General features: G+C 43.3%; 1 protein-coding gene across 2 annotated transcripts in view; it reads right to left on the bottom strand.

Annotated features, from left to right (window-relative positions):
- CRTC1 (CREB regulated transcription coactivator 1) overlaps window positions 1–21164 on the bottom strand; it is a 387940-nt gene that overhangs the window by 145482 nt on the left and 221294 nt on the right. For both annotated transcript variants that reach the window (XM_033955481.1, XM_033955482.1), the window contains exons 8-10: window positions 16404–16624; window positions 5691–5836; window positions 4701–4931 (exon numbers count right to left, since the gene is read on the bottom strand). In XM_033955481.1, the coding sequence (XP_033811372.1) occupies window positions 4701–4931; window positions 5691–5836; window positions 16404–16624 (598 nt within the window). The remainder of the gene's footprint in view (window positions 1–4700; window positions 4932–5690; window positions 5837–16403; window positions 16625–21164) is intronic.

The following is a 21164-nucleotide window of genomic DNA, read 5'->3' as shown; positions in this document are numbered from 1 at the left end:
CTGAAAGGGAAGTTTGTGAGACAACTGGAGAGTGACAAAGATTTGAGGTGACTTGGATTGGAGCAGACAGATGTCTCATGACTTGAAACCACTGGGTCCATAGGGTCCATTGTGGGATTCTGAGGTGAAGATGTGCATATGGGGTGACATACTGTGGACATCATATGACCAAGAAGCCATAAAATCTGATATGGAGTAATGCATAGAAGAGTGGAGACGGACACAAGTGAATCAGATTGTCGACACTCTACTTCAGTAGAAAAGCTCAACCTTATGTAGTGTCTTAGAGAGCTCCCATGAACTCCAATATCTGAGATAAGTGTAGATGTGACCTTTGGTAACTGATAGCAAACTCGAGCAGCTTCAGTAGACAAAACTGTTGAGGTTATAGCATGCTGAGCAATTTGCGATGATGCTTTGATCAACCAGTTGTCTAAGTACAGAAATATGCGAAACCCCCACGAGCAAAGGACTGTCCCCAGTAGGGATTTTGTGAAGACACAAGGAGCTGAAGCTAGGCCAAAAGGTAAAACCTTGTATTGGAAGTGTTGAGATCCAACTTGAAAGTAAAGGTACTGTCTGTGAGCAGGCAGAATGGAAATGTGAGATCTAGAGAGCAGAGCCAATAGTCTCTCAGGAGAGGTAGAAGAGTTCCAGAGATACCATGCGGAAATTCTCCTTCAGCAAGTAAGTGTTAGGACCTGGAGATCTAAAATAAGTCAAAGGCCTCTTTTTTTCAGTATTAGGAAATGCTTGGGGTAGAACCTTGGCCTGTCTTCTGCAGAGGTACAGGTTCTATTGCATTTAGCTAGAGAAGGGCCAAGAGTTCTTGGTGAAAGAGGGTCTTCTGGAGCGATTTGACAGGAGACTTTGGGTGGGTGGTTTGAGGTTTTCTGAGCAAGCGTAAGATGTAGTCATGAATGAAAACTTGACACACCCACTGATCTGTTGTGATAAGAATACAACATTGGTAAAAGCAGATTAATCTGCCTCCGATGGGAAGATGAGAATAAGAGTCAGGGGAATGTTGGCAGTCTCTAGATGAGAAGAAGAGTATCTGAATTCAAGACAGCTTGGGACTTTGGATCTCTAAGAAAGTGGAGAGGATAGTGGATAGCATAGCTAGGCAGCTAGATAGACTATATGGTCTTTATCTACCTTCATTTTTCTATGAAAGGAGTCAAAAGGATGACTGCTGTTTGGATTGAGATTGAGACTAAGACTGTGATTTCTGTAGTCTCTGTTGAGCAGCAGGCCTAGAAGATGAGGATGAAGACTGATTATAGCAGCATTTAGCATTAGAATAATATGAACATCTGGATGAGGTATAATATCTTCTGGTCAATGAAAAGACTGAAAGATTTTGGTTTAGATAAAGTTGTCATAGTATCTGTGTGGTTTTTCTTTTTCAAAATCTTATCTGCAGCTTCTTCAATTTTCTCTCCAAACAGGTTATCTCTCTTTCAAGGCACAATGGAAAGATGTTCTTGAACTAAAGTTTCCAGATCAGAAACTCAAAGCAGGTCAAACGGCACATTGCAATGGCTACTGCATATTCTTTACATCAAAAGCTGCTCTAGCTATGAACTTTTAGTAGTAAACAAGTTCTTGGATAATTTTTAAAATTCTTTTAAAAAATGTCTGGGGGAAGAAATTTCTCAAATTCTGACAATCGTTTCACTAAAGATTTGAAGTAAATGGACACGTAAAGCTGGAAGTCCATAATTCTGTTGAGCAAAGACGACTGGAAAATGTGTTTGCCAAAAGAGTCCAATGTTCTGGCTTCTCTGCTTGGAGAAGCAGAAGCGTTAACTGCCATGAACGTTTGAGGGCAGATTCCACAACTAACGAATGGTGTTGCAGTTGAGCTCCGTCAAACCCTGGATATGTCTGAATTCTATACATTCTGTCTATCTTTCTAGAAGCTACCTGGACTGAAAGGGGAGTCTCCCAGTTTTTAAATAAAGTATCTTTCGTGACTTTGTGTAAGGCAGGGATCTCAAAGTCCCTCCTGGAGGGCCGCAATCCAGTCGGGTTTTCAGGATTTCCCCAATGAATATGCATTGAAAGTAGTGCATGCACATAGATCTCATGTATATTCATTGGGAAAATACTGAAAACCCGACTGGATTGCGGTCCTCAAGGAGGGACTTTGAGACCCCTGGTGTAAGGGTACCTTAATGAATACATTTGGTAGCACTTTAAAAAACAATGAGTTCAAAAAGTTTGGAACAAGGTTCCTCCTCTCGTTCCATTTTGATGGAAAAAGCTTGTCCCATGGAGATGTGTACCACTGAGGAGGAGAAGGATCAGAAGGTAGAGCAAAGGATTCTTCTGCTGTGTATTCTGGCAGCTCCTCATCTGAATGGTTGGAGTTATTAGAGTCAAGACTCCTTAAAGTACTCCCTATTAGGCGAATCAGGGAGTATGTGTCACAAGAAGTGTCAACTGTGAAGCAAGTGTCAAGGTTGAAGCAGATGTTCTGAAACAGTAGATAAGTCCTCCACCGATGATGATGAATGCATTGAGTAGGTTGGTGTCAACTTCGATGCCAGACGTTGAGCAGGAGTGCACAACTATGTCCTTTATTAACACTTTGATGTATTATAGGGCATGGAAGTCTTTAAAGCCTGTGAAGATTGCAATTGCAGTAGCCCCAAAAGCTCTTGTCTGAGCATAACCCGGATCGCCTCCTTGAGAGTGTGCCAGTACCAGAAGAGACATCAACATGGAAGCAGTCTGCTGTACTGGTTGGTGGGGCATGGGAGACCTCAATGTCAAGGCTCATCTACATCATCTGGATGAGAGAAGAACGGTCATCTGTGCATCGATGCTTGCGAGGAAGTAGTGGCATACCTAGAGGGGAAGAATGTTTGTGCTTCTAGATCTTAGTTTTCTTACATGCTACATCCTTCGATGATTGAAGCATCAATGAAGATGAAATGGAGTCCTGCCTCTGCAAGGAGCCTGATGCTCAATGCTCTGGATGCAGCGTTGATGCACTTGGCGCCGATATCGATGTTGAGGGTCACAGGATGGTGAGTCTTGGGTTCCAAGTCTCCCACTATGCTCAATGTTAAAGCTGACATGATACTGAAAAGTTTTTTGAACTGAAATTTCTGGGATTTGAGTGATCTCTTTTGCATATATAGAGAGAGCACAGTTAATGTTCCTATATTTAGGACCAAGACACTAGACACACCAATTATATGGATCAGAGCCTGAGATAGTCTGATTACATCGAGAATGTTTCTTAAAGCCTCTTGATACTGTCTTGGACATGAAGAAGAAAATGGCTGACGCTAAGTCAAAGGCTCAATGGCCCGGAGAGCTTGAGTGAAAAGTATCCTGAAAACAATCTAGGTGGCCCGAAGACCAAAAATTGAAAAGTTGACAAAAATAAACCAAAGTCAGATTGAATACTGGAACATGATACAAACTCTGAATTATGAAGAAAACTATATTAAATAAAGGATAGGAAGGCACAAAAAAAATTACAAAAGTTTGGTCAGATGAAGAAAAAAACCAAAGACAGTTTCTGAGCTCTGTGGAAAACAAAGAGCTGCTGGTCTTGTGCGCCATCGGGCAGAAAGACACTTGCACATGCGCAGTACAGGAACTGCCTAAAAAATTTAAAGTGACAGTGCACTTGGTAGTAGCTATACCAGGTTTTGTGGATGATGTCACTCACAAGTCAGAATATCATGCCTGCTTGTCTTCAGAGAATGGCGATTACCATATTTTCACGCATATAACGCGCACCGTGTAAAACACGCACACGGGTATAGCGCGCGGGAAAACAACATTTATGTAAATAAATTGACATATAGCGCGCACACGCGTATACCGCTTGCCGCCCCGACTCTCCTCTCGCCGCCCTGCCCCTGAAGTCCTGTCCCCCCCCTGAAGGCCCGCCCCACCCTGAAAGCCTGATGCCCCATCCCGAAGGACCGCTGGCCCCCCCACCCTGAAGGACCGCTCGCACACACCCCCGACGTCCGATTCATCCCCCAGCCCCCCCGCACCGTTTGCGGTGGAAAAGCAGCCTACCGTGGGTTCGCGATGCCAGTGAGCCCTGCGCTGCTTCCTCTGCCGCGTTCCCGCCCCTTCTCTGGGCTGCTTCCTCTGCTGCGGTCCCGCCCCTTTTCTGACATCAGAGAAGGGGCGGGACCGCAGCAGAGGAAGCAGCGCAGAGAAGGGGCGGGACCGCGGCAGAGGAAGCAGCGCAGGGCTCACTGGCATCACGAACCCACGGTAGGCTGCTTCTCCACCGCAAACGGTGCGGGGGGGGGGGCTGGGGGATGAATCGGACGTCGGGGGGGGGGGGTACCAGCAATGTAAAAAACAAATTGTAAAACACGCTCACGCATATAACGCGCATGGTTATGCTCGGTTTGTAAAATCGTGTATAGCGTGCGTGTTATATGCGTGAAAATACGGTAATTCTTGGTCATTACTGCTTCAAACATATTGACAAGAGTTAGAACAATTATTGCATCTGTTCTCTCTAATGCATTAGATGTATGTGGGTTTTATTTTTGGCTTTTGTTTGCATGATGTACACAGGCACATACACCAATATATATTATTTTATTTCTTCAGATCTCTAAACCTAAAGGAACATATAATCCAGGCTATAGCTTTTTGCTGAACACTTCAACTCTATCTTTATTCCAAGCAAAGCAGTAACTGAAGCTTACCGAGTTAATATCTATAGCCATTGAAGGCTGTGTCTGGTTGCCTGGAGGCGACTGTGGGATGGATGACGATATAGTCACTGAGAGAGGAGGAAGTTGCGCCCCTCGCTGTAACCCGGAGCTCTGCATTTGAGGCAGACTTTGAACTTGGGTCTGCTGCTGCGAAGTTGCCTGGGTGAAAAAGGAGTATGGAGGAAGCTGCTGCTCCAAAGACAATGCATCCACAGCCACAGCCTTCCAAATGGAGAGAAAAACACAAAATACTAACATGTACATGAACTTTCTATTGACATAAAACATACACCTGCCTATCATGGACATGAACTTTACAGCAAGAGGTTAACCAATATTTCACAAAATGAAAATTTACATGAGTAAATAGAAAATTAACTGACAGGGTATTCGACATTCTTCAATAAAGTGAATGCCCATTTAACCACTAAAGCAAATGGTGATGCAGCTCTTAAGATGCCTGAAATTGCTACCTCATACGAATACAGGTGCCAATGGAATGGACAAGTCATGACACTACCACCCATGTGAATCTAACCAAGCATAACAGACATCATAGAAGAGTCAGTCAAATGATCTTGGAAGAGAAATGCAGAGCCCCAAAAGGAGGACATTTTATTCTTTTTCAAGGAATTCCTGGTTTTTATGGCTATGGCAAAGGTGTTGCACAGTTTGTAAAGGGACATACATTTGCAATGAAAAATAATGCACAGTGGAGCCATGATATACTGTAGTATTGCTGTCATTTACTATGTTACTAATACATAATGCCTCAGGTTAAGTGGCAATAAAACATCAAAACTCCCTCTGGAAACTGATGGTAATATGAAACTAGTGGCCAGATGTGTATTAAAAGGTAGTCATCGGGTTTCTTCCCACCTGATACAGTAGTGATAGGTGATCTACTTCTGAAATTAAATAAAGGGGGATGAAAAGGATACTGTGTTCCTTTGGAGCTATGGTTGTACTCTTGCATCATACCTGCGTGATCGGTGAGAGAGGGGGCATTGTGGGAGACATCTGCTGTGACTGCTGCCTTCTTGAGTCTGTGTTTAAAGAAAGGGGACTGACTGAAGGCTGCCGATGTGAAGATGACCCTGTGATTGTGCCTTGTGTTGGTGTCATTCCTACAATTGAAAAATATAAATCTTTATTTTATTGGTAATACATCTAATATTTGATATTTTGATCTTGAACATAACAATCTCTGGGAAAGCAGAGTCAGCCAAAATCCCAGAACAAAAGTACAGCAGGTAGGGAAAAAAAACCTTTCAGTTAACATTTTTTAAATGGGGGAAGGGAAACACAATCGAAACAGTGAAAGTAAGGATGTAACTTCTGTGTAAAGTTCTAGAAAAATGAATGACATTTTCCAAGCCTGCTCTGATTGCTCCTCATTAATACTTGTGCAGGTCAGTAACATTTAATCTGTGACAATTCAGTAATGACCAAATGACATCTTGACACCACAACAGTTTAAAACATAAATCCAATCCTGGAGTACTACTACTACTAATCATTTCTATAGCGCTACCACACACACACACACACACAGTACTGACTAGTAGTTAGCACAGTAGGCTGAAAACCAAGACCATCATAATTAGATCTCACTGATGCTTCTTGTGATCCTGGACATATCATTTTAACCTCCACTGCTTCAGGTACAAACTTACAGCTAGATTTAATAAAAGGCGCTACCACCATTAGAAAGTAGGTCCCACTATATAAAATGGGACCTGCAATAAACAATGCATGTTGATGTATGTTCATTTTTTTTTTTTTAAATAATAAATCTAGTCATTAGGATTGCAGGCCTCTAGGGACAAGGAAATACATACAGTATCTGAATTTAACTCACTTGTATCGCCAATGAAAAGGCCTGAACTAATTCAAACTAAATCAATCTCAACAGGCCAGGTCTGAATGGACATTGATACCAAATTATCCACATTAACAAGATAGCATGTGAGAGAGAACTGTGCTCTGTGTTGTAAATTGGAGGCCCATGAATGTCAATGTAGCAGCACCTTTTAGAGTCATTAATTTTACAATACAAATACATTTTGCATATTATAATACACATGGCTTCTAGAGTATTATTACATGCTAATTATAGGGCTGTATTTCGATTAAAATTTTTAAATGCAATTAATTGTGTGATTAAAAGACTGACTCTTCCTCCCACCTCCAGGTCCTAATTTCTCCCTTTCTTTTCTTCCCATTATCAAACATCTCTTTCCTTCCCCTCCCTCCCATTATCTAGTATCTTTCTTTCCATCCCCTCTCCATCACACACCATCCCTACCTCCCACTGTCCAAAAAATTTAATCCCTCTCCCCTCTTGGTATGAGGTCTGGCATCTCTCCCTCCACTCCCCTCTTCTTCCCCCTCCTAGGGTTTGGCATTTTTACCCTCCCTCAAATCCCGCCCCCTCCCAATCTATCTTAAAACTGGTCTTCTATTTGACCCTGGCAGTGATACATATAGACAACTTTGCAACCTGCTCTGAAGCTCTCCCTCCTACATAACTTTCTGTTTACACGGGGGTAGGTGGGTCCAAAGGAACTTTTCAGAGTAGGCAGCAGCCAGTGTATGTACATCAAGTCCAGGGACCAATAGAAGATCAGCTTTACAGTACACCCAGGTTGGAGGTGAGGTTGAGAGAGGGAAAGATGTCTCATCGCATTTAAAACTGAGTGTGGAGTAGTGGTTAGAGCTATAGCCTCAGCACCCTGAGGTTGTGAGTTCAAACCCTGTGCTGCTCCTTGTGACCCTGGGCAAGTCACTCCTCCACTGCCTCAGGTACATTAGACTGTGAACCTGCCGGGACAGATGGGGAAAATGCTCGAGTACCTGATTTGTAACCCGTTCCGAGCTCCTTTGGGAGGACTGGCTAAAAAATTGAATAAATAAATAAATAAGGCTAAGACAAAGCTCCTTATCTTTCTGTCTAAAACTACCTCCCCACATTCTCTATTTTTGTGGACAATCACTACCTCCCCATATTCTCTATTTCTGTGGACACTCTTCTCCTCCTTATCTCATCAGCTCACAGTCTCGGAGTCATTTGACTCCTCTCTCTCCTTCTCCACTCAGATCCAACAAACCGCTAAAGCCTGTTGCTTCTTCCTCTATAATATTACCAAAATCTGACCTTTCCTTTCCGAGCACACTACCAAAACCCTTAATACACACTCTCATCACCTCTCACTTAGACTGTTGCAACTTGCTTCTCTTAGGTCTTCCACTCAACCATCTCTCTTCAATCTGTTCAAAATTCTACTGCACAACTTATATTCCACCACTCTCCTCAAGCCATTTCATTGGCTCCCCATCCATTTCCAAATGCAGTTCAAACTCCTCTTACTGACTTACAAGTGCATTCATTCTGTAGCCCCTCAATATTTCTTCTCACTTATCTCCCCCTATGGTCCCCTCCATCCCCCCTTGAACTCTGTTCATCGGGTAAGTCCTTCTTATTCGTACCCTTCCTTTCCACTGCTAACTCCACCCCTTCTATCTTGCTACACCATATGCATGGAACAGACTGCCTGAGTCAATACATCAAGCTCTGTCTCTAGCAGTATTTAAATCCAAACTAAAAGCTCACTTTTCTGAGGCTGCTTTCAATTCCTAAATCACTCTCACACGAAAGTACCTATGTCCATCCTATCATTCTCTCTGGAAGAAACTCCCCCAACCCCTATATAAGAACATAAGAAGTTGCCTCCACTGGGTCAGACCGAGGTCCATCTTGCCCAGCGGTCCGCTCCCGCGGCGGCCCATCAGGTCCGTGACCTGTGAAGTGGTTTCTGACCACTTCTATAACCTACCTCAGTTTTATCTGTACCCCTCTATCCCTTTATCCTCCAGGAACCTGTCCAAACCCTCCTTGAACCCCTGTACAGAGTTCCGGCCTATCACATCTTCCGGAAGCGCGTTCCATGTGTCCACCACCCTCTGTGTAAAAAAGAACTTCCTAGCATTTGTTCTAAACCTGTCCCCTTTCAATTTCTCCGAGTGACCCCTAGTGCTTGTGGCTCCCCACAGTTTGAAGAATCTATCCTTATTCACTTTCTCTATGCCCTTAAGGATTTTGAAGGTTTCTATCATGTCCCCTCTAAGTCTCCTCTTCTCCAGGGAGAACAGCCCCAGCATTTTTAACCTGTCGGCGTATGAAAAATTTTCCATACCTTTTATCAGTTTAGTCGCCCTCCTCTGCACTCCCTCGAGTACCGCCATGTCCTTCTTGAGGTACGGTGACCAGAATTGAACACAGTACTCCAGGTGCGGTCGCACCATTGTGCGGTACAGCGGCATGATGACTTCCTTCGTCCGGGTTGTGATACCCTTTTTGATGATGCCCAGCATTCTGTTAGCTTTCTTTGAGGCTGTCGCACATTGCGCCGATGGTTTCAGTGATGTGTCGACCATCACCCCCAGGTCCCTTTCCAGGTTACTCACCCCTAGCAGTGTTCCCCCCATTTTGTAGCTGAACATCGGGTTCTTTTTCCCTACATGCATGACCTTGCATTTCTCTACTTTAAAACTCATTTGCCACTTTTTTGCCCAGTCTTCCAGTCTCGTTAGGTCCCTTTGCAGGTCTTCGCAGTCTTCCGTGTTTCTAACCCTGCTGCAGAGTTTGGTGTCATCAGCAAATTTGATAACCTCACATTTAGTCCCTATCTCCAGATCATTGATAAATATGTTGAACAGTAGGGGTCCCAGCACCGACCCATGCGGAACTCCGCTCATGACCCATTGCCAATCTGAGTATTTGCCCTTTACTCCAACCCTTTGTTTCCTGCCCGCCAACCAGTGTTTGATCCATCGGTAGATATCCCCTTGCACCCCGTGGTTCCACAGCTTTTTAAGTAGCCGTTCGTGAGGTACCTTGTCGAAGGCTTTTTGGAAGTCAAGGTAAATGATGTCTATGGATTCCCCCTTATCCATCTGACTGTTTATTCCCTCAAAGAAGTACAGTAAATTTGTGAGGCATGACCTTCCCTTGCAGAAGCCATGCTGGCTCTCCTTCAGTTGTCCATTGTTTTCTATGTGTTCGCAGATTGTGTCCTTTACCATTGCTTCCATCATCTTTCCTGGAACCGAGGTCAAGCTCACAGGCCTGTAGTTCCCCGGGTCACCCCTTGATCCCTTCTTAAAGATGGGCGTGACGTTTGCTATTTTCCAGTCCTCTGGGATCTCCCCAGTTTTTAGGGAGAGGTTACATATTTGGCGAAGTGTCTCTGCTATTTCGTTTCTCAGTTCTTTTATTACCCTTGGGTGGATGCCGTCCGGGCCCGGTGATTTGTCGCTCTTTAGTCTGTCTATCTGCCTGAGGACATCCTCTTTGCTTACCTCTAGTTGTACCAGCCTTTCGTCGTGTTCTCCGCTTATAATCACCTCGGGTTCTGGGATATTGGATGTGTCCTCTCTGGTGAAGACTGACGAGAAGAAATTGTTTAACCTGTCAGCTATCTCTTTTTCCTCCTTTATCGCCCCTTTCTTGTCTCCGTCGTCCAGTGGTCCTACTTCCTCTCTGGCTGGTTGTTTCCCTTTCACATACCTGAAGAAGGGTTTGAAGTTTCTTGCCTCTCCTGCCAGTCGTTCCTCATATTCTCTCTTTGCTTTCCTGACCTCTCGATGACATGTCCTGTCTGTCCCTATATGTCATGTCTTTCCTATAACCAATGTAGTTCTTTCCCTTTTTTCCTTCTGTATCAAGTTAGTCTATGTCTAAGCTGGTTTAATTTTTAAGCTTTAAAATAATGACTTTGTTTTTAATATGTACATCACCTAGAAGTTTTATAGGCAATACTATCAAATTTTAAATAAACCTGAAACCTGAATAAATTGTAAGCTCTTCTGAGAAGGGACCGTCTATTGCAGTTTAAATGTACAGCACTGCACATGCCTTTCAGCATTATAGAAATGATAAATAGTAGTAATAGTAATCACAGGCTTGGGAGAGATATCATACTGAGGCTGTGGGGGTTCAACATCAAAGAGAAGGAGAGATGTTGGGAGGACAAAGGTGCTGCAATGCGATTAAATTTATTAGCCACAAATATTTTTAATCATGACAAATAATGAGTTAATCACAATTAATGTGCAGCTTAATCATAAAAGCATTAATAAATAATTATTAATTAGGTGTTCTTTGAAGGTTAAAAAAAGTCTGTATTTATCGGCCATTTCACAATACAGGTACTATTGCTTGGTACCTTTTCTGGTGGAATCAAAAGATTAAATTAGATCTTACCTGCTAATTTTCTTTCCTCAAGTCTATCCAGATGCTAGAGTATATACTCTCCTGCCAGCAGGTGGGGGCCTTAGAACTACTGAATTATGTCACCGCTCTATATACTGTAGTATTCTGTGCAGCCTAGAAACAGCCAGTATTTTCTTAATAAAGCAGTGAATTTAGCTCCCCATAAACACTAGGAAAAACTCAATGACAGACAAATGGAAAACATTTGAAGTCTTGGTTCATGGAACAAATAGAGAAGTGAAAAAGTTTGAAAATCCTTGAAATAACATATCTATGTAGCTATTCACAAACATAGAAACACTGAGCAGGGTTCTGGACTGATCTGGAGGGACTCAAGGAAAGAAAGTTAACAATAAGACCTAATTTAACATTCCTGATCGTCTCTCCAGATCAGTCCAGATGTACCAAAGCAGTATTCTCCAAGGGTGGGATCTAGCGTTACTCATAAATAATGAACAGGCTCCAAAAGCAGCATCAAGCCTTGCCTGCACTTCTAGATTATAATACAGTATCAGAAAAGGGAATGTAAATATGACCCTGCAAATCCCTTAAGGCAGAATCAATATGTGTTCTGCTAATGACACTTGACCTTAAGTAGAGAGCACTGGTCTACCCACAAAATATGCATGAAATCAATAATCTCTTTAATCCTGCATGCAACAGTAGCCTTCGAGGTCCCCTCATCCTTTCTGGGCCTACAAAAAGCACTAAGCATCTCATTTCCTAAACTCGCTATTCCTTGGCAAATGCCAAAGAAGCACCCACCCCACATCCAACCTACGATGATAACCACAATGATCCCCATCAACCGACTGTCCAAAGACCAGTAAGGAGACTGACTGAAAGAGATGAAACAGATGAAATCCTTTGGATAAAAGGAAAACTGGCAAAAGAACCCATTTCCTAGACCTCTGAAACAGCAGCTCTTAACAGGCTTATTTGATGTTCTGTACACCAACTCTCTATTTTCTGGAAACCAATAAAGTTGCTATAACCCTAGAGGAGTAACCCCACTTTAGGACCCTAGCTCTCTCAATAGCAAAGTTGTTGCATCTTGCATTAGAATAAGTCCTTGAATCTACCACAGTCAGATACCGATAAGAGGTGGAGGATACCCTACCAGCAGCCTAATGATCTCTGTACTATGGTCTCCTTGGCCAATTTCAAGCCTCAAGCTACTAGTTCCTAATGATTCTCTATTCTCTAAATAACTTTACTCAACAAAGGCCATGAAAGCTACATATAAAGAAGACCCAACAAAGACCATGAATGAACCAGAGCCATTCCTCCTGTGAGCATTCTGGAATGTGGCTATGAAATCCATGATTAGATGCCCTTTGGTTAGAATCCATTTGCTTGGATCCAGAGCATTTCTGCTGAGAAAGTTTGCTTGAATATTTTCTATTCCTGCTATGTGAGATGCTGACAGAGCTGTAAAGTGCCTCTCCGTCTAAAGCAGTGGTTTCCAACCTTGTCCTGGAGGACCACCAGCCAGTCAGGTTTTCAGGATAGCCCTAATTAATATGCATGAAAGAGATTTGCAAGTAATGAAAATGATAGGAATGCAGATCTGCCCCATGCATATTCATTAGGGCTATCCCGAAAACCCGACTGGTTAGTGGTCCTCCAGGACAGGTTTGGAGACCACTGGTCTAAAGCATAATCAAGTCAACCTCCTTGCTACTAGCTGACCCTGTTTCTCCTTGGTGGTTGGTATATGCCACTGCTGTTAAATTGTCCAACAGCACTCGCACCACCTTGCCCAGAAGGAGCGACCAAAATTTAAACAACCTAACCAGATGGTTCTCATTTTGAGACAATATATCGACTAGGATCTTTCTACCAAAAACCACTGACCCTGGGTAAAAACATTCCCCTATCACTTAGGCTGGCATCTGTTGTGACCACTAGCCATTATAGAACTCAAATTCCACTTCTCACTACAAACTGATGGTGTACAACTACTAAGCCAGAATACATTTAGATTTGAACAGGGGAAGCAAAATCTGTTCCAGATCATTTAACTGAGGTGACCAGCAGCAAAACATAGTCCTTTGAAGGGGTCTCATATGCACCCAAGCCCAAGGTGCCAGTGATAAAGGGTGCCAAAATCCCAATCTGGCATCTCTCCCTCTCTCTTCCCTCCCCTCTACAGGTGGGGAGGGAAATGTTGGATTGGGATTCAGGATTTTGGTGCCCTTTATCACAAGTATTGGGGGTGGGATAGCTGAGATAGAGAGGAAGCTTAGTGGATCATGGGTGAGGGTCTCAGAGGTAAAAAAGTTGGTTCAGGGTGCCATAACCCCTTGAGTCATTCCTGCCCAAGCTCATGGAACTAATTCCAGGATTACTGCCATGAAGTCCACAATCCCATGCTGTCAGCCTGAAATTTTTGTGTACCACTCTGACCAGATCTAGATATTGTCGCTATCACAGAGACATGGTTCAGTGAATCACATGGATGGGATGCAAACATACCAGGATATAATCTTTTTAGGAAGGACAGAGATGGTCAAAAAGGTGGAGGAGTAGCTCTCTGTGTAAAGATCAATATCCAAGCGACCCAAATGCAAGGGACCTGGGGAGAGGAAGAAGCGATATGGATCGCTCTGAAAAGAGAAGATGGAACTTCTATCTACGTGGGTATAGTCTACAGACTTCTGACTCAATCGCAGCAAATTGATAAGGATCTGATTGTAGATATCCAAAAGTTTAGAAGGAAAGAGGAGGTGCTGCTGTTGGGAGATTTCAACCTGCCGGATGCGGACTGGAATGTTCCGTCTGCGGAATCGGAAAGAAGTAGGGAGATTGTGGATGCCTTTCAAGAGGCTCTGCTCAGACAAATGGTGACGGAACCCACGAGGGAAAAAGCGATATTGGATCTGGTCCTCACATATGGAGAGAGAATCTCTAATGTTCGAGTGGGTACTCACCTGGGAAGTAGCGATCATCAAACAGTTTGGTTTGATATAACGGCTAAAGTGGAGAGCGCCGCACGATACTTACAGTCCTAGATTTCAAACGTATGGACTTTAATGAAATGGGAGAGTCCCTGAAGAAAGAGCTGTTAGGATGGGAAGACATAAGAGAAGTGGAAAGACAGTGGTCTAAGATGAAAGGAGCGATAAAAATGGCTATGGACCTTTATGTGAAGAAAATAAATAAAAACAAGAGAAAAAGAAAGCCAATATGGTTCTCCAAACTAGTGGCGGAGAAAATAAAGGCGAAAGAGTTGGCGTTCGTGAAATATAAAAAAAACCAAGAAGAGGAGTGCAGAAAGGTCTACAGGGTGAAACTGAAAGATACGTCTGGTGAAAGCACAGGCAGAAGAACAAATGGCTAAAAATATAAAAAAGGGAGACAAAAATTTTTTCAGATATATTAGTGAAAGGAGGAAGATGAAAAATGGAATTGCTAAACTAAAAGATGCTGGGAACCGATATGTGGAGAGTGATGAGGAAAAAGCAAATGTGCTAAACAAATACTTCTGTTCTGTGTTCACAGAAGAAAATCTTGGAGAAGGACCGAGATTGTTTGGCAAAGTTACACGAGAAAATGGAGTAGATTCTGCACCGTTCACGGAAGAGAGTGTTTATGAGCAACTTGAAAAACTGAAGGTGGACAAAACGATGGGACCAGATAGGATCCATCCCAGGATACTGAGGGAGCTCAGAGAAGTTCTGGCGGATCCTATTAAAGACTTATTCAACAAATTACTGGAGATGGGAGTGGTTCCCAGGGATCGGAGGAGAGTGGATGTAGTCCCTATTCACAAAAGTGGTCACAGGGATGAAGCAGGAAACTACAGGCCGGTGAGCCTCACTTCAGTTGTTGGAAAAATAATGGAAGTGTTGCTGAAAGAAAGACTAGTGTACTTCCTTGAATCTAATGGGTTACAGGATCCGAGGCAACATGGCTTTACAAAAGGTAAATTGTGCCAAATGAACCTGATTTGAATTTTTTTGATTGGGTGACCAGAGAGCAGGATCGAGGACATATGCTAGATGTAATTTACTAAGATTTCAGCAAAGCCTTTGATACGGTTCCTCATAGGAGGCTGTTGAACAAACTTGAAGGGCTGAAGTTAGGACCCAAAGTGGTGAACTGGGTTAGAAACTGGCTGTCAGACAGATGCCAGAGGGTGGTGGTTAATGGAAGTCGCTTGGAGGAAGGAAAGGTGAGTACTGGAGTCCCTCAGGGTTCGGTGCTGGGGCCGATCCTGTTAAATATGTTTGTGAATGACATTGCTGAAAGGTTAGAAGGAAAAGTGTGCCTTTTTGCAGATGATACCAAGATTTGTAACAGAGTAGACACCGAAGAGGGAGTGGAAAATAAGAAAAAAAATCTGGAAAAGTTAGAGGAATGGTCTGCCTGGCAACTAAAATTCAATGCACAGAAATGCAGAGTAATGCATTTGGGGATTAATAATCGGAAGGAACCGTATATGCTGGGAGGTGAGAAGCTGATATGCATGGACGGGGAGAGGTGATAGTGTCCGAAGATCTAAAGGCGAAAAAACAGTGTGACAAGGCGGTGGTTGCTGCCAGAAGGATGCTGGGTTGTATAAAGAGAGACGTAGCCAGTAGAAAGTGTTGATGCCCCTGTACAGGTCGTTGGTGAGGCCCCACTTGGAGTATTGTGTTCAGTTTTGGAGACCTTACTGGTGAAGGATGTAAGAAGACTTGACGCGGTCCAGAGGAAGGTAACGAAAATGATAGGAGGCTTGTGCCAGAAGATGTATGAGGAGAGACTGGAAGCCCTGAATATGTATACCCTAGAGGAAAGGAGGGACAGGGGAGATATGATTCAAACGTTCAAATACTTAAAGGGTATTAACGTAGAACAAAATCTTTTCCAGAGAAAGGAAAATGGTAAAACCAGAGGACATAATTTGAGGTTGAGGGGTGGTAGATTCAAGAGAAATGTTAGGAAATTCTACTTTACGGAGAGGGAGGTGGATGCCTGGAATGCGCTCCCGAGAGAGGTGGTGGAGAGGAAAACGGTGACTGAGTTCAAAGAAGCCTGGGATGAACACAGAGGATCTAGAATTAGAAAATAATATTAAATATTGAACTAAGGCCAGTACTGGGCAGATTTGCACGGTCTGTGTCTGTATATGGCCGTTTGGGGGAGGGTGTAGATAGGCTGGAGTAGGTTTTGACGGAGATTTCAGAAGTTGGAACCCAAGCACAGTACCAGGTAGAGCTTTGGATTCTTGCCCAGAAATAGCTAAGAAGAAAAAATTTAAATTGAATCAGGTTGGGCAGACTGGATGGACCATTCGGGTCTTTATCTGCCGCCATCTACTATGTTACTACGTTACGTGCACAGATTCCCAAAGTGCAGGTGTTCTTCCTGTAATTGCAGTATGCTTATATTCATGATGGTGAATTTACAGGAGATGAAGATTTGTTTCTTACCTTGACTGACAGTGCTGATGCCCAGATGTGTCAAATTTGCTGCAAGATTGCCAGTGCTAGTTGAGTTGCTCAGTGCTGGAAATGCTGACTCCTCAGGATCTAATGGAATTGGTAGAGGAGAAGGAAAATGGATGTTTGTCAGGTCAGGCAGCGAGCCACCTGTGTTGTGTGCAGCAGGAATCAGGGTTGTGGTGTTCTCCTGGTCACTTGATGGAAAAATGCTTGATATAAAAAAAAAGTCCAAAAAACAACAAAAAATGAGTCCTCATTCCCTCTTTGTCCTTCTCAAAAACAAACAGCAAGAACTCATACATTATATCAGGGGTGTCCAATGTCGGTCCTCGAGGGCCGCAATCCAGTCGGGTTTTCAGGATTTCCCCAATGAATAGGCATTGAAAGCAGTGCATGCAAATAGATCTCATGCATATTCATTGGGGAAATCCTGAAAACCCGACTGGATTGCGGCCCTCGAGGACCGACATTGGACACCCCTGCATTATATGATCCTTTCATTTTATACCAATAGACTATTCGTATTGTAACAAGCAGATTTCTACAGAATACATCTCAGTGAAATTCAAGTTTGTAAAGCTTCAAAATAACACTTTACTAACACCAAACCATGAGACTTCAAAACTGAGGTATATCAAGAACTGATGTTTCCCCCAGCCAGCTCATGCTCTACAACCATTTTCATATAAAGGGTCGCAGTATGAATACAAAAAACTCTGAGGATCATCAAAAGATTTCAAGCTTATATATACTAATAATACAAATTTTGTAAACCGCCTTGAACTGCTTGTTCAGACTGGGTATTAAACATTAAAAATACTAACATTGTTCTACAACACTTCAAAGATATATTTTAAAAGCTCACTTTATTTTGGATTGTTAACAGTAGCAAATTCCATAAATGAGACACCTGAGTAACACACTTAAGAGATTGTTTGCAGTTACTATATCAAGTGGGCATGATTGAAATTAACGCCTTTACAGGTTTGAAGAGCATTTTAGCCAACTGTTTGAGGACTGCATGTTGGAGACCACTGTTCTACAACAAGGGTCAAAGGGCAGCCAGTTAAGATTGATGCAAAAATTAGTCCATATTTTAAAAGCAGAAACATAAAACCAAGGGCAATTTGTTTTTGGTAGGTACACAGAACTATTTGGTCAAACTCTGAAAGATTAGGTTCTTACAGCATTAAATCTCTCTTGTAAACCCACACTCTATTCCTGAACCCTCAGATAGTCAATCCCTTTTCATAAGAACTCTTGTAGGAAGCTTCATTTGCATACTTTTACTCTCTTACCTCTGAACTGCCTTCCAATTCTTCAGTGTGTAACAAAGCAGACAGTCATCCCAGTAGAGGACACAGAAGAGGGAGGGGTACAGGAAAATTCCCAGAGAAACATGTTTAATCTGCTCATATTATTAAAAACTTCATGAATGTATGCAGAGAAGACCACGTAACAGTTGCTCTACAAATCTACTCAGGGGAAACTCTTTGCATGGAGTGGGCCTTCACCGAGATAGGAGACTGCTTCCCAGCTCTGATACGGGGGAAGAAATGGCCATATAAATTCACCTAGAAATTGAGGCCTTCATTGCTTTATCAGGCCGCTCCAACCAGGACAAATGAATGATCTGACACACTAAACTCATTTGTGACTTCCAAATATCTCAGCAAAAGCCTGCGCACATCCAGAAATTTCAATACCCTGTCATGTTTATTCAAATCCGAGGTTGCATAGGCTGGCAAACACATTTCTTGATTGATGTAGAAGCTAGAAACCACTTTCGGCAAGAAAGAGTGGATAGTGCGCAGGGTCACATTGTAATTCTAAGAAAGCAATATCTACAGGACAAAGCCTAAAGATATGACACCCACTGAGCGGAGCTAATGACCACCAAAAATACCGTTTTAAAGGCGAGATCCATCAAAGAAGCAAGGTCCAGCAGTTCATAGGGCTGACTACAACTACCACCATCTCCTTGGTGCTCTGAGAAACAGGTTAAAATTCCAAGTCAGAAACAGCTGTTGTAGCGAAGGATAAAGCCTTAACACGCCCTTTAAAAATCTAACTACATCCGGATGAGCCACAAGGGAATTCCCATGGGGCTTGGAACCAAAGCAAGAAAGACTGGCTATCTCAACTCTCAGAGATCCAACTGCTAGGCCCTTTTTCAGGTCCTCCTGGAGAAAGATGAGCACCACCAGGTTCGACGCAGAGCCCAGGTCTTCGCCCTTACGAATACACCAGGATTGGAAACACTTCCAGGCCTTTGCACATGTTGCAACGGTTGACTTCTTTTTACTCTGCAAGTTAGTAGCAACTACACTATCCGAGTAGCCCCTGCGCACTAGTGCTGCACACTCAAGAGCCATGTTATAAGACCAAAGCGTTCCAGATCCTGCAGGGCTATTGATCCCTGTATGAGGAGACATGAATGGCAGGGAAGTTTGAGACCCTGACTCAATTGTAGTTGTCAAAACAAGAAAAGCACCATGGAATTTATGTCCTTGATGTAAAAGTTTTACTGTAACAAAACTGTTAAAAATTTATTCAATTGATACAGGAACCATGAGACCAATACAACACTGAAGCACAGGTATAATATGATGCAGGCCTGACACAATCTGTGTTTTGGCAATTATTGCCTTCCTTGGGGGTCCTGTGAAAATGTGTGTATGTAAATTTTCATGATATACAATTGTAATGAGAAGACTAGTAAAAATGAAAATAAATTAAGGTTACTGAAAAAAGTAAAAGTGAATCAGTGTAAATATAATTATGTATCAATATAGAAATGTAAAGACACTAATATAACATTAGCAAACTAGGGAAGTCTCTACTTTTCAAAATTACTGAGTTGTAGAATAATTTTCCTGTCCAACTGTGCGATCTGGGCTCTTTCCAACTATTTCAAAAACTTTTGAAAACTTGGCTATTTTCAAAGTTGTAAATTCCGCTCCTCGCCATACTAGTTCAAATCCATATTCTATTTGTTCTCTTTTCTAATTTTTTGTAAACAGTGCCAAGCTCTACTGTTATAGAGAAGATGCAGTATATAAACCTAAGGTTTAGTTTAGCTTATGGAAACATGGTGAAGGTGTGGAGAAGAGTGCAAGTACAATGTGATGACTTAATAGCACATTTAGGCCCAGATTCTATAAACGGCGCCCTGATTATAGGCAGCCAACTGCTGCCTAACCAGTCAATTGGGACACACATTTTCAACCCCCCCCCCACCCAAAACAAAAACAACAACAAAAAAAAACCCCCAAAAAAACCTCCCGAGGCAGGATGCCTACATTGGAGGCAACTCTAGGAGCCTAGGAAGGCACGCAAGCCCTCCTAAGCTCACCTAAGGTGTGACATGGCTGGGTGCTTCATTAACAAATGAGTGGAAAGAATGTAGTTGTTATGAAGAAGAAGAGAAACGTGTTGGTGGGGTACAGTGTAACAGCGACATTTGATAAGCTAAGTAGCTTAGACTGTAATGGGAGCTAAATGAATTAAAATGAACTAAAAGAAATGTTGCTTGATTAAGCAAATGTGACATAAAAAGAGAAATTTCAAGGTAATTTATTAAATTGCCAGCACATATGAAATGAGTAGTAAAAAAGTATAAAAAGAAAAAAAGAACAATATAGATTAAGAAAGTAAATGCACAATTGGGTAATCGAGTGAAGAGTGCTGCCACACTGTACTGTATCAGACAGGGTGGCATTCTGAGATTCCCCACGTGTGTTTTACAAACCATTTTGGATGGAAGTAGCATGATATAATTTGATGGCATACATTGTAAGCAGCCGCAGCCGCTAAGATTATCATGACAAGGGATCTCCATGCGTGGCTTGACCCGGAAGTAGCCTTAGGTGGACCTAGGCATCCGTACACGTCTCCCTAGGCCAGCAGTAGACGCATACAATGTAGGCCAGCAAAATGCTGGCCTACATTGTAAGCAGCTGCAGCCACTGAGATTATCATGAGAAGGGATTTCCCTGCAGCTGGGAATTAGCGGCTGCAGCTGTGGCCACCCGTCCCCCCCCCCTGAACTCGCCTCAATGTTCCCCATCAGGAGAGATGCTCAATCACTGCTGCCAGAATACCTCCCCCCCAATGATTGCAGCAAGAGGGATACCCAGTCTCTCCTGCCTGGCACCCGCAAACCCTCCCCCAAACATCACGAAGCAGAAGATATGCCCAATCCCTCCTGCTGGAACCCCCCTTCACCCTTTACATCACCGGCAGGAGGAATGTCCAGTCCTTCCTGCAGACCCCCCCCCCCCCCAAAAAAAAAAAGTTTCCCCCCCCCCCACCAGGACCCCCCCCCTAAACCTGGAATTGTTGGCCAGACAGACAGCTACTGCCTGCGTCTGTCCGGCAGGCCTGCCCCTTCCTGGTGCATCATAGGATACACCGGGGAGGGGCCTAAGGGCCTGACTGGGCCAGGCGCTTAAGGCCCCTCCTGTAGGGGCCAACCAGAATCTTAGGCCCATCTCCAAGATGGCTGCTGACTAGCTTGGCCGAACGCTACGCACTGGAGAACCTCCCTAAGTTGAATTTCTCTTTCTTATCTTGGACTTCAAAATGCCCAAGCGGAGAGGAAGGAGTTCTGCAACAACCTCACGGAACTCCGGAGCGGCCGCTTTGGGTAACATTAAGGAGCTCCTGTGGAGTATGCAGGGGATAGCACAGCAATCGGTGACTTCCCTGCTGGAGACGCTCTGTACGTGTGGGACAGAAGCGATCACC

This window comes from Geotrypetes seraphini, chromosome 8 (assembly GCF_902459505.1).
Source record: "Geotrypetes seraphini chromosome 8, aGeoSer1.1, whole genome shotgun sequence".
NCBI lineage: Eukaryota > Metazoa > Chordata > Amphibia > Gymnophiona > Dermophiidae > Geotrypetes > Geotrypetes seraphini.
Note: the sequence above shows the minus strand (reverse complement) of the source record. Positions and strands in the feature narration are given on the sequence as shown.